Source organism: Miniopterus schreibersii (assembly GCF_964146895.1).
Source record: "Miniopterus schreibersii genome assembly, chromosome: 13".
NCBI classification, from domain to species: domain Eukaryota; kingdom Metazoa; phylum Chordata; class Mammalia; order Chiroptera; family Miniopteridae; genus Miniopterus; species Miniopterus schreibersii.
Window position 1 is genome coordinate 48,514,478 of NC_138113.1, and position 14,054 is coordinate 48,528,531.

Here is a 14,054-nt window from a genome sequence, read left to right on the forward strand (position 1 = left end):
TTAAGATTAAATCTACCCACTTATTGGGATAATATCTTAATGTTCTCAAAGGAATACATTTCATTTGTTCCCCTGTTACTTTATGACAGTGCTATTAACTTACCTCTTCTGTCTTTCAGGCCTGATTGGGCAACAGCAAAGCAACTTCTTGGGGACTCCAACTTTCTCAGAAGACTTCTAGAATATGACAAGGAAAACATAAAGCCTCAGATATTAGCAAAGCTTCAAAAGTATATTAACAATCCTGATTTTGTGCCCGAAAAAGTAGAGAAAGTGTCCAAAGCATGTAAGTCCATGTGCATGTGGGTAAGAGCGATGGACCTGTACTCTCGGGTGGTCAAAGAAGTCGAACCCAAGAGACAGAAACTCCGTGCCGCACAGGTACGTTACCTGCGTTGTGATATTTTACCGAATTAAAGGCCATGATCACCCATCATTCAAGCTCCCCTTAGCATGTCACTGGGACCCTACGGAATATAGATAGTAACAGTGCTCTTAGAGATTAGTTTTCCTCTCAAAAAATAGTGGGCAAAGATTATTTTTTCATAAATTACCTCTAAATTCAGCCCTCTTCCAGCATAAAAGGGAAATGAGTTCTTAGTCTATTCGCTTTGCCTATAGTCTTCCTGAGGCCCCTTTTAGCTCTAGGATAGGGTGCTCTGTGTTTCCCTTTTCTAAGTACTCCCACCCTTGATGGTGCCCTCTGAGGCCCCAGTGCGCAGACCCCTGCTCCGGAGAACTAGTTAGGAAAGCTCCGTTTCCACCACTGAGTGAATAGTATGTTTGTTTTCATCATTTAAAGTTGATAATCCAGTGTAGTGACTGATTCCCCCCCAGATGCTTGGTAAATCTGTTTCTCTAAATTCCTTCTAGGATTCATTTTGCTGGGCTTTGTTTTTGTTTTGTTTTAATCTGTTTGCCTCTGCTCTTCTCTTAGTCAGTTTTACATTCGTTTTAACTTTGTGTATCACATCAGAATTTTTGACTACATGACAAAGGGAACATAAATCCTACTTTAAAAAAAAAAAAAAAAGTATTCTAAATGGGCAAGTCCGGCCTCCTTTGGGGGCCCGTTCATAAATATTTGCTGTATTTTACTAGGCTGAACTCGACATTACTATGGCCACCCTGAAAGAAAAACGAGCGTTACTAAAACAAGTGGAAGATCAAATACAGGCCTTGCAAGATGAATACGACAGGAGCGTGAATGAGAAAGAAAGCCTGAGTGAGTAATTCGGGGCAGGTATTTTGGTCAGGAAATGCCTGATTTCCTGATTTTCAAAATGCCTGATTTTCAAAAGCAGAGTTTTAGGGCAGTCCGTCGTATCTCAGCTTTCATTCAACATGCAGGACGTATTTCCATTAGACTCTCGCACTAAATGCCTTCTAGTATAAAACCAGGAGAACTGGAGTATTGTATGTATCCCACTCCTCCTGTGGCGTGTTACGTGGTAACACGAGTTTGATTCAGAAAATAAATCAGTAGATAGCACAGAGAGAGCGCTACCTTCAGCCAGAGTAATTAAATAATGCTGATTCCGTTATAAACAGAAGCAGGTGAGGACACTTTTTCTCTTTTAGGAAAATGTTAGATAACATAACCTGATTCGCCTAACATTTTCTAGCAAAGAACATGGCCCTGACAAAAGCACGCCTGGCCCGTGCTGGAAAGCTGACGGCTGCCTTGGGGGATGAGAAAGTTCGATGGGAAGAGACCATCGAGAAATTCGACGAGGAGATTTCGAATGTCATCGGGAACGTGTTCATAGCCGCAGCCTGCGTGGCCTATTACGGAGCCTTCACGGCCCAGTACCGGCAGCTGGTGAGCGCACTCGCTTTCGCGGAGGAGCCGTGAGAAGCGGCTGAAGCTGCGGGCGGGCGAAAGGAGAACGGGGGTCATTTTTCTGAGTTTAAGTGGAGGCTACTCACTGTGGAGCTTGTCCAGCGGGAAATTTATTTATTTATACCACCACAGCCCTCGCCTCGCCCATCAGCCGGTGATGGTCTACCCCTGGCCTTTCCTTAGCACATCCCTCCCTTGCCTTTCCTGCCTTAGAAAGTTATTCCTCACTTGACATACACAGCACAAGAACCTGGGGGAAAGAAAAGGGGACGGGGGACCCTTACGATTATGATCAGAAGTGGCATCTAAAGTCCGCCAGGATGAAGTGTTCTGAATTGGTGAGGCTGAGTCCAAGGGCTAGGCAATGCAAAGAGCAGGAATCGAACTTACTGGGAGTGATTTTCAAGCCATTTTTACGAAATCCCTTCCTAAAAATGTTTCACCCTTGTCTTTGAGTTACAAATCCTAGCGAGCATAGGACCCATATAGACTCCACGGGAGCCCAGGGATCATCGGGTGCCTGCAAGCAGTGGTGCCAGTGGTGCTCCTGGGGGACAGACGGTTCTCTGGTGTGCACGACTGTACCACTCGTTGAAGGAGGTGACATGCTAACATCCCTCTCCCTCATCTACTAATTGCTAGGAGCTCCCACATTCACTGTGTTAACCCCAACTTTTCCACATGCTTCCAGACTCTCTCAAAAAGGGGCAGTGCACCCCTGATTGAAGGCTACTGTGACAGACCTTGCCATTTACACATGAGAGAACTGAGGCCCAGACAGGGTGATGACATGTCCAAAGGACCCAGATGTCCTGGTGTTTAGTCTACTTCCTGTGTCCCATGCTCTGAGCCAGGATGCCCGTGGAGCCTGGCAGGGCTTACTCCTAACCCGACGTGTGTGTGTGTGTGTGTGTGTGTGCGCGCACGCGCGCTAACTTACTGAGGGTCTCTGTTCCATACAAGTAAACTTTCCTTTGCAGCTGATAGAGTGTTGGATCCAGGACTGTCAGTCTCTGGAGATCCCCATCGATCCTTCCTTCAGTCTCATCAACATTCTTGGTGATCCCTACGAAATACGGCAGTGGAACACGGACGGGCTGCCCCGCGACTTGATATCAACGGAAAATGGCATTCTGGTTACTCAAGGGAGACGGTGGCCTTTGATGATTGATCCCCAAGATCAGGTGTGTAACAAATGCTTCTTCAGGTAAAGAGCAGCCTGTTGACTCGGCTTAACATTGTGCTGGCCGTTGCAGATGCTCAAGAGGACTTGGACAGACTTGTGAGATCCTGGGAATGGAGAGCTAGAGGGAGTTTAGAGTCTTCTAGCCCAAGTCCCTCATTCTGTGGATGTAGGCAAGGGACGTGCCCACGGGCGCTGCAGACTTCATTACTTTTCTGTTTTCTATGGGAGCAGAAATTCATTCCTGTGTAGTCCTTGTTCCTAAAAGGTCTGAGGAGTCTACGTGAAGTAGGGATCTGATGAATATTAGGGCCAGCCTGCCTAGCATTTACGAAATCCTGACTCCTAAACCCATGGTTCAGATTATACCACGTGAGGTTTGGAAAGGAGCCATGATGAAAGCAGAGAGACAGGCAGGCTGGAGTAGCACAGGTATGGGATTGTTTTCCTTTTTTTTATTATTATTAAATATATCTTTATATTTGACTTCAGAGAGAGGAAGGGAGAGGGAGAGAGAGAGACATAGAAACATCAGTGATGAGAGAGTCATTGATCGGCTGACTCCTGCATGCCCCCTGCTGGGGATCCAGCCCACAACCCCGGCATGTGCCCTGACCGGGAATCGAACCGAGATCTCCTGGATCCTAGCTCGATGCTCAACAGCTGAGCCACACCTGGCTGGGCTGGGATTGTTTTCTAGGTGGAATCTTTTCTTCACTTATTGCAAATTCGAATAAAAAGGGAGAATCCGAAAGGTTGGACTTAAAATGTGTTTTTATTTGTGAGGGAGTGGTATTCTTATTTCATTTTTTTCAAAGGAAGAAGTAGGTGGGGCTCATCCCTTTATTACATTTTCCTCCTTCTCTGAATTTTTAAAATTTATCTTTATTGTTGAAAGTATTACAAATGCTCCCTCCCCCCCATTGATCCCCTCCCCCATGCATGCCTCCCCCCAGGCCTTCACCCCACTACTGTCTGTGTCCAAGGGTTGTACATATGTGCATATAAGTTCTTAGGTTAATCTCCCCCCACCCTCCCGCCCATCCCTTACCCTAGGCGACAGCATGGCAGGACCAAGAGAGTATTACGCTAAGTGAAATAAGCCGGGCGGAGAAAGACAAGTGTCAAGGGATCTCACTCATACGTGGAGTCTGATGAATGAAATAAACCGATGAACAAAACAGATCCAGAGACATAGAAGCATAGGACAGACTGTTCTCATTTTATGTTTTTCTTTTTTTCCTAACCTTTCAAACCTATTTCTAGATTGAACAGAATTTCTAAGCTTTAAACGCTCTCGCCTCCTAAACACTAAAACAGGCGTCCCGCTCTGTGCTTTCTCCCACAGGCCAACCGCTGGATAAGAAACAAAGAGGTCAGAAGTGGCTTAAGGGTCATTAAGCTCACGGATAGCAACTTCTTACGCACGCTGGAGAACTCCATCCGCCTCGGCTTGCCGGTCCTCCTGGAGGAGGTTCGCTTTTTTCACTCTTCTCTGCTCGTGCTAGTCCCCAGCTTTCAGAATCCCGTGCACGCTACAGCTGCACTGCATCAGAGGCGCCAGTCAGGTCCACGTTCAAACTAGTCAAACTGGTCAAACTAGTCAAACCAATTGCTTTGCTTCTTGACCAGACACGGTTCTGGGGCTAAATGGGATAATGGGCCCTGTTTTCTGTCACTGCCGATTCTCAGGCCTCGTTGTGGCTCCTGATGGTTGGCTGCCCCAGAAACTGAAAGCTGCAGCTCCATCAGGGACTGTCCACGCACGCCAGCGATGTGAAGCCAGGGAAACCGTCCCGGGAGGGGGTAGAAACGTTATTTTCCACTGAGATATAAGGTCGGAATTAGATTAAGTGATGTGATAAGAATGAACTTTGGTTATTATTGTTTTTTCTTTCTTAAAAAGGATGTTTGTTGAGCCTCAGTGCTCCTTTTCTTCGGCATCACTCCAAGAATGGATGTTTTCAAAGTTGCCCACTCATTCAACACACGTTATTTGAGAATCAGTGGCAAACGGCACATACGTGGTTCTTGCCTCAACAGCTTACAATCTAGTTGGGAAAAGAGACAGTAAACAGAGAAAAGAGAGAGGAAATGAGAGAAGGGGAGGGAGAGAACTTGTGATAAGGGCTTTGGAGGGTCAAGCCCAGTGCTCCCACAGCCGTTAAGGGGGTTGGGGGGTGAAGAGGAAATGAACTTAGATGCAGGGGTGTGGGTGGTAACATGAACTGTGACCCCCAGGGTGAGCTCAGCCATGTGAAGAGCTGAGCGAGAAGGGCTTCCCAGGCAAAGGGGCAGCATGTGCAGAGGCCTCGGCCACCAGAGAGGCTGATCAGCGGCAGTGGTTCACTTACCTGATTTACTCTTCTGTTTGTATGAGAAGAAAATGAGCGAGCGAGAGCATGGGCTGTGAGCTGGGTAACCATGCCCAGGCGTGTCTCTGCTGCGGCAGGATGGTGAGAGCTCAGAAAAGACCACCGGCTGGGGCAGCTGAGCCGGGGCACCGCATGCCCTCTCGAATAATGACGACTGTTAGCATCAGCTGCCACTTACTGAGTGCTCACCACATGCCAGACTCTGTTCTTGGTATTTTACGTACATTAATTCTTTAATCCCTCACTGCCACTTGCCACCTTACAAGGTAGTTACCACTATTATCCTGTTTTACCTGTGAGGAAACTGAGGCACAGAGAGGTTCAGTAAACTGCCTGAGCAGCCTTGGCTGTTCTACAAAATCCACAGCAAATAAATCACCATGCTCCCAGCTTCAGCTACGAAGAGCCCAAGAAGCTTCCATGTGTGGCATCTGCCCTTGACCAGCACAGGGAAGGTTCTACCATGGGTCCCAGGTCCTCATTCAGACCCTGAAGTTACAGGAGTGGGTGAGGTCTCTCAAAATCTCTGACACAGTTATGTTAGCCCAGTCCTGGATTGTTAAACCCCGGGTTACTTCATAACACAGGAGGTCCTGAGGGAATTCCTTCTCTCCCGACAGTGGACGGACTTTCCGTGATGTTCTGCCCTGGACAGCTGAGGGGTTTGACTGTAGCTAAGTGCTCAGGGCCCCACCAGGAACAGGGGACTCTGACCGGCTGCTCCTGCTTTTGGAGACTTGGAGTCATTAGCACTATACACCCAGCTGCTTTCTACATTTATAGGGTGGTATTTTTAAACTTTGTCTCCGCCCATTCATGGATGCGAAATTGAGTTAGGCCACCTCAGTCAGCATTTTTTAATGAAATAGAACAGAATTTTAAAAAGTATAAAACCGTATCACAAGTAGTAAGGAAAATTTTATCTCATAAAGTTTTAAGAGTTTACGTGCTGGGGTACCATGTCACAGTGTGAAATAAATTTGTTAACTAGATTACAGTCACATTTTCATAGCTCAGGTGCAAGCTAACATAAAAATGTTTGTCGTGGGGTCTGCTGGCAATGTCTGCGTGTTCAAGCTCTTACCAATAATCAGCTTTGCTTTGAGAGAGGAAAATACCTGTCTTCTAGAATAGAGGTCCACACATTTTTCCTGTAAAGAGCCAGATATTTTTATTTTTTCAGGCCACATATAATCTCTGTACAAACATTCTCTGAACAAATATTCTTCTTTGTTTTGGTCTGTTTGGAGGTTTTATTTGTTCCTTTTCACCACCTTTTAAAAATGTAAAAGCCATCATTAGCGCAAGAGCAATACAGAAACAGGCTGCAGAGGTCAGGTTTAGACAGCAGCTGCAGACTGCCCACTCATGGCTGAGAACAGCCGTCAAAGTGGACAGGTCTCTCTGTCTGGGGCCTGTTGGAGGACCATGCTGCAGTGACTGTCCTTCCTTAGATTCTTTCTCTTCCTTGGACTATTGAAAAAGCACTCACTGGGAAATGGACACTGTGCGAGGTAGTGAGAGGGCATTACTGCACATCCATATGATCCCTAAAAAACTGCTTGTTCAAAGTAAATTTTGAGGCCTAAGGAATTTGGAGAAGTTGATGTCATCCAATTTTGGGGGGCGAGACCCCAAATTATTTTATTTGAAGGGATGGTACAAATGAAAGAACATAAGTGGACGATTTGGTACGACTTAGAGAAAAGGTAAAGGTAGCTCCGACATGCACATACTGCGTTGGTGACCGGGGAAGCCACCCCACGGCTATGGGGAGCCACCCTAAGGCTCAGCTCTCATCACTGTCTCCCAGGGGCTGCTTTTCAAAGAGGTTCTTTGATGGATTTCACCTGCTCATTCAGGCCATGAGTCTCAGGGAAGTCACACAAATGGAGGTCATTCTGTCAGTACCCAGTTTGTGCAAGTCCAGTAGGACTGATCCACACTTTTCTCCGAGTGTGACGCACCCTCCGCTGCATTCAGCCCCTCCTCCCAGTCGTCAGGCCTGACTCCTTGCTCTCCTGAAGGACGGTTCGGCCACCGCATTGGTTCTGCAGCTTCATCAGTTTCTCAGCATGTTCCCTCTCTTCATGAGATTGGTAAAGAAAATATTTGGCAAAGTTCTTCAAAACCACATCACGGCGGTGAAAGGGGCAAGACAGGAAGCGTGGAGCTCCAGGTCGATGAGGCAGTTGGTGGCAGCCTGGGAGTCCCGGTGGTAGCTCTGGCTGCGAGGCACTGGGGCTCGGCGGGCCTCGGGGTGTCCGAGGGTGCTGTGAGGAGGGGGCAGAGGGCTGGACCTGAGCAGCTGGGTGGGATGAGGGACGAGTGCCAGGTCCCGTCCAAGCACCACTGAAGCGGAAACTGCGAGGACTCTCAGTGAAGGCTGTGATGTCATCCATTTTAATGCCTCGTTTTTTGTACTTCTGTTTTAATTTTTAAGCTTAAAGAAAGCTTGGATCCAGCTCTAGAACCCATTCTTTTGAAACAGACCTTCATAAGTGGTGGACGACTGCTCATTCACCTTGGGGACTCGGACATCGATTATGATAAGAATTTTAGGTTCTATATGACAACCAAGTTGCCAAATCCCCACTACCTGCCTGAGGTAAGAGCTGTGGGCCTGGAATTGCCAACCTGAACGGATTGTTACGGTGTGAGGGCTCTCTGAAGTGTAGAGGGTTCCCACCTGAAGGGAACAGCCCCCCTTCAGCTCCCTCTGCCCCCTCCAAGCCCCCCTTTCCTCTTGTCACCCTCCGCTCTTGCTTCTCTTCTGAGTCCTGGTTCTGATTCCAGTCAGCGTTCTGCTGGCCGCCTGTAGTCCTCCCCACTCGGTCCCCAGGCCGCTGCCCTGCCTCCCTCCCCTGCGCACCTGCCTCCCTCCCCTGCGCACCTGCCTCCCTCCCCTGCGCACCTGCCTCCCTCCCCTGCGCACCTGCCTCCCTCCCCTGTGCACCTGCCTCCCTCCCCTGCGCACCTGCCTCTTCAGCCCTGGCACCAGCTCCTCCTGGTCGGCAGCTGCTGCTCACATCACAGGGCCCCTCCCCTCGAATCATCCCCCTCGCTCCTTCAGCACAAGGCCATTTGTGCCCTCTTAGCATGGCCGATATGTGAATCCGAGCCTGAGAGTCTGTGCGTGGGGGGGCTGTCTGTGTTTAAGTGTGCAGATACGCACCGCACACGGCCACAAGCAGAGAAAACTTATCCAAGAATCGTGATTCAAATGCCCAGTGTGCCTGCGCGTGGAGTCCTGGGGGAGGAGTGGCCCTTCCACTTCCTCGTGCTCTCAGACCATATGAGGGAGCTGTGTGGACCCCACTTCCATACACGTCCCTGTGCCACGATAGGATCCGGAAGAACCTCTACTCCTGTGCTGCAGAGCCCAAGGCAGTTGCAGCAACAATGAAGACAGCTGGGACTCCTTTCTCCCTTCCCAAACGGGGCTCTGAGGGGCTCTCCACCTTCCCAGGACCCCCACCACCCCCAGCACAACTCTCTCTGCTGCCACAGCTCCAGCTACTGGCTTCACACTCAGCAGGGTCTTTCCAACCCAGCAGGTCTCCCCTTCTCCAATGGGGCCCAGGCAGTTAGGGAAGGGACTTCCCAAATCAGAACTTTATTCTTCGCCCCCTCCACACACACACACACACACACACATACACACACACACTTTTAAAAATATCTTTAAATATATCCTTTCAATAGCATCGCTTTAGTTACTGACTTTCTGGTAGGCTGTCTTCATGGATGTATTCAGGTTGAAATTGACCCACTGCTTGGATAAGATGAGGAAAATGCCATTTGAAGCCTAGGTCAGGGTTTTCCTTGTCAGTCCCTGCCAGAGAGCATGTCCACAGTTCCAATTTAGAGTTTAGAAAAGACCAATGTGCCGACTTACAAGCCTCAGCCTCTCACTTCCTAACTTTTGCGAGGGAGCCTCGCACACCTTACCCAACCCCAGCGCTGTGACTGCGGGTAAATCCCTCTATTTCCTGGATGTTCAAGTCAGTCAGCTATAAGGTAGAGACAAAGCCTTCCTCAAGGGTTTGTTGTGCACATTAAATAAGAAGAACATGTAAAATATATGACATTCAAACACCTACTCTTACTATATTCTTTTTGCTATTATTTAAATAATATCAGAATATTATAGCAATAATTTTTCATAAAAAATATGATATAGTATATGTTAAGCTCTATTATCAGTGTCTTTTTAAAATATGTATTTATTGGTTTCAGAGAGAGGAAGGGAGGGAGAGAGAGAAATAGAAACATGAGTGATGAGAGAGAGTCATTGATCGGCTGCCTCCTGCACGCCCCCGACCGGGAATCCAACAGCGACTTTCTGGTTATAGGTCGACCCTCAACCACTGAGCCACATAGGCCGGGCCAGTATCTTCTTTTTAAGTAGGACAAGGTCTGTGCAAGTTACTGTAACTAAGTGATTTTATTACCTCCGTTGGCCCTCACAAATACCTCGTGAGTTGTTATTTATCGTCCCAATTTTCAAATATCAGGAACTAAACTAAAGCTCAGCCTGAGTGAATGGCTTGTCCAGCGTCATTCATACACTAAAGGGCGCACCTGGAATTTGAACCCAAGCAATCCATTCTGCAGCCCCGCTTTTTTCTAACCCTTCACTGGCTCACCCAACTGTGGCATTTGAGGAACAAGACCGTCACTCATACTGGCAGGGAGGGTCATACTGAGATTTTGTAAGACAGTATGCATGGTGTGTGGCGGGTGGGTGGGTATGTTCACAGTTAAACCTGAGAGACATCCAGCTGGGTAATAATGAGCTGTGTTCTAATAAAGATGCACTTCTTATTTGCGTAGTCTGAATAAGCATTTTAATGGACCCTGCTCCTTTTCTAGGTGTGCATTAAAGTTACCATCATCAATTTCACTGTAACCAAGTCAGGTCTGGAGGATCAGTTGTTAAGGTAAAAAAAAAAGGGAGGGGGCAGGGAGAAGGAAATGTTTCCTAATATTTTGTTTAGAAATTTTGGCAAAGAAATTTTTAATGTATTAAAAGAAAGCATCACTCGTGAACCCCCTCAGTCACAAAGACTACAGTAAACGGCCAAGTTCTTTTCCCCTTTCATCACTTTTCGCAGCTGCTGGCCTTGTCCGGTCTCCTCAAGGAGACCAGGGATACTCTCTTCATTCTTGACCATGGCTTGGGACAGGCCTGCAGCCCAGCCTGGCCTCTTCCCCTTCCCCGGGGTTTCCGATCTTGGGCAAGTAAATGAAGGTAGTCCTATGGGTTCTAGAGACTCATTGCCCCACACTGTGAGAAACACTTCTGCCCCCAAATATATTTCTCTTGTTTCACTTGTCTAGGTGTTTTCTTAGTGCAGTTATTTTTACCTACATTTGTCTACCTCAACAACAACAAAAAATACCCTCTCTCGGTATACGTTGTATGTGATTAAATCTCCATTTCCCAAAAATGAGATTATGGATTATTTATAGTAATCATCAGAACTAGCCAAGAGGTTTAGGAGGCAAAATGTTTTAAATATTTATTGAAATAACATTGATATTGGTTAAAAACTAATTTTGCGTGTGTGTATTGATTAATTTTAAAGGAAAGTATCATTTAAGACCCATATTCAAAATCAGCATAATCCTTTATGTTCAAGTCAGGATTATTCTGATTTTCTCCCGTTATCACTACGAACTTAAGTTTCTTTTTCCATGTTGATTTTACAAACCTACTGTGCCAGCTACTAACTTGCTTGACTTCTGCTAGGCTAGCTTTTTTCCAGAGAGGGAGTCTCACCGCACATGTGGCCATGTTCCACGGATGTGGCTGAACCTTCTGCCTGTCGGCTTACTCCCACGGACAGCTGAGCGTAGCTGTGTGGCTGCACGGTCGCCTGTGACACTGCCCAGGCTGAGCGGCCAAAGTGCCCTGACAAGAGCAGGGCAAATGTCGAGGCTCAGTCCTGGGGGGGAGTCCCCAGGCCATATTTCACACCCCTCTCTTCTGAAAGATTGTATAAACAAATGAATTTGCAGTGACGATTTCTTCTCATCTTCATGTAATAATCTGTCAAATTTCTGAATTCAGCATGTACATAACAAATAAACAAGGGGTTATTATGTGAGACAGTTCATGAGAGGCCGGCGACCCAGGTACAAGCCCAGCTCCGCCTCTCAAAGCCACATGGCCTCAGGAAAATGACCCTGCAGGGTCTGCACGCTCCTGTGCAAGCCAGGGCGATAACCACTGTGCCCACCTCACAGGACCATTCAAAGGATTTAAAAGAGAGAGTGCACATAAGACTCTCAGCAGGGGGCCTCGATTAGCTCCTGCAAACAGAGCTGGGGGCAGATCATGAGAGTACAATTAAAGGGAGAGAAAAGTTCACAGGTTTGGGGGGTAGGGCAGCTAGAGGTAAGGCAACTGTATTCAGTGCAATCAAGAATCCTTTCAGGGAGGTGATGGGATTTCAGAACCTCCCACGTAAAAGAATGTTCCTGGCATCATTTTCAGCCTGGCACAAGCGAGCATTAGAGACAGAAATCGAATGCTTAGAGAGATCAAGCATTGAGCAGGTTTTCTGAAGAGAAGATGAGCAGAAACTGTGGTAGGATGTAGGTCTTGAAATATAATATAAAGAATCAGAACTAATACGAAAGTTCAGCAAATACCCACTGTGTATACCCTGCAAAAGAGGGGCCTTGTGCATCAGGACTTGGCTGGTAACATTAGTTCTCAGCGAGGTAGCAAAACAAACCAAAAATGTATATATATAGAAACAACTTTAGGGCACTGACAAAGCCATAATATACATATTCAAATATTGGTTCTAGTGATGTGGTGAGACTGGAGAAACCCGAGCTGGAAGAACAGAGAATCAAGCTCATAGTGAGGATCAACACCGATAAAAACCAGCTGAAAGCTATCGAAGATAAAATCCTGAAGATGCTCTTTACATCTGAAGGTAATATTCTGGACAATGAAGAACTTATTGAGACACTCCAGGATTCAAAGGCAAGTAAAATATTTTTAGTATTTATAAAAAGTGTGTTACTTCAGAAGTTACAGCTACTGCCTTTGAGAGTTCCTGCAAAATCTTACAGCAAGAATGGCGGCCACACCGAGGCTGCCAGGGGAAGAGTAGATAAATGGTAGACAATGGCTCCTCTTTTCTGCATTTTTAAATTAAAACGTGAGATGTTTTAAATGTACATTTAAAATAAAATGTAAAGAACTGGAGCAAGATGTAAGTTGAAAGGAATAACACAATTATATATTCGTATTAATGTCACCCCTCCAGGAAGTCCCCTCACCCGGTATTCCCAGCTGAAATTAACCTCTTCCTCCCTGGAACACTGATAGCACCTTATCTGAACCTCTATTATAGCACTTGTCACTTTTACCTTATGTCATAGGTATCTAGGTACATGTCTCATCTCTTCTGTTAGGTTGTTCATTTCTGTGTCGTAGGAACCTGTGAATAGTTCATCCTGATCTTTCTCCAAGAGCTAAGCATACTGCTTTGTACATATATGGTGCTCAGTAAAAATGTATTGATAGTAAGATGAAGTTTTACATTAAACGTATATGGCACTGAATTGTTTCTCAGATTCCAATCATAATTTTAAAAGTATCCTGGGAATACAGCCTATAAAATGATTTTTATCCATTCATGAGAAACATAAAATAATCTAATGAAAAACCCCCTTCCAGGAAGTACGTACAGTTACGGTCTTTGCCTTTTATTGATGTCAGAAATGGTTTAAGCTTTATATCCCACAGTCTCTTGGGATCTATCTCAGGACTGAAGCAGTAATAAACAAGTCATTTTGGGTCTTCCATTTCTTACCTCTCTTTGCTTGTTTGTTCGTCAATCTCTTTCCTCTTTTCATTCATTCTTCCACAGGTTTTTCATTTCTGCAAGTTGGTTGCTAACCCATTTATTTTTTATCAAAGTTTTACTCACAAATTGTTTAAAGAATAAACTATTTCTACAGGGTTTGTTATGAAAAAATAGCATTTCCTGCCTTCTCTGCACCCACCACCACCACCCACCCATGACTGACTCCTTTCACAGAGACAACTACTTTCATCTCTTTTTTTTGTTTTGGTTACTGTGTTTTTATATCTTTTCTCTAAATAATAGACTCATATTGCTACTTCCTGAGTTTGTTCTTTTGAACATTAACTGTTACCTGTATCTCTAACACACACACACACACACACACGCGCGCGCGCGCCCTTCCCATCTCCCACCTCCCACTGTAGTTATATCCTGATAGTAGTTAAACACTCAGTGTTCACATTGCCTGGAAGTGTGGAGATCCGGCTGCAGATATTTGGGGAGGCTGAGAAGAGAAAAGCTCAGTCTTAGCACCCAGCAGGCATACATTTACCTGACCTCTTTGTTCTCAGTATGGTCCCTCAACCTGGCCTGGTTTCCTTCCATCAAAAAAAAAAAAGATCCTGTCTTTTCATTTCCTCGAGGTGAAACCTCTGTTTTCAGCTAGGGTGGAAAAGGGACAATCCCCTGGCTATGTGGTGTGGGGAGATAACCTGGGAGTCTATCAGCCAATTCTTATTTAGGCCCTTCCCACCTCCAGTGGTGCTAAGCCTTTGAGGGGGATTCTGTTTTATAAATGGTCAGGTTCTTGGCTCTCCCCT

General features: G+C 46.2%; 1 protein-coding gene across 1 annotated transcript in view; it reads left to right on the plus strand.

Moving 5' to 3' along the window:
• DNAH6 (dynein axonemal heavy chain 6) overlaps positions 1-14,054 on the plus strand; it is a 174,978-nt gene that overhangs the window by 117,513 nt on the left and 43,411 nt on the right. The window contains exons 52-59 of the mRNA XM_081157326.1: positions 120-381; positions 1,102-1,225; positions 1,626-1,822; positions 2,824-3,027; positions 4,375-4,500; positions 7,845-8,009; positions 10,277-10,344; positions 12,224-12,404. Coding sequence (XP_081013452.1) covers positions 120-381; positions 1,102-1,225; positions 1,626-1,822; positions 2,824-3,027; positions 4,375-4,500; positions 7,845-8,009; positions 10,277-10,344; positions 12,224-12,404 — 1,327 coding nt within the window. The remainder of the gene's footprint in view (positions 1-119; positions 382-1,101; positions 1,226-1,625; positions 1,823-2,823; positions 3,028-4,374; positions 4,501-7,844; positions 8,010-10,276; positions 10,345-12,223; positions 12,405-14,054) is intronic.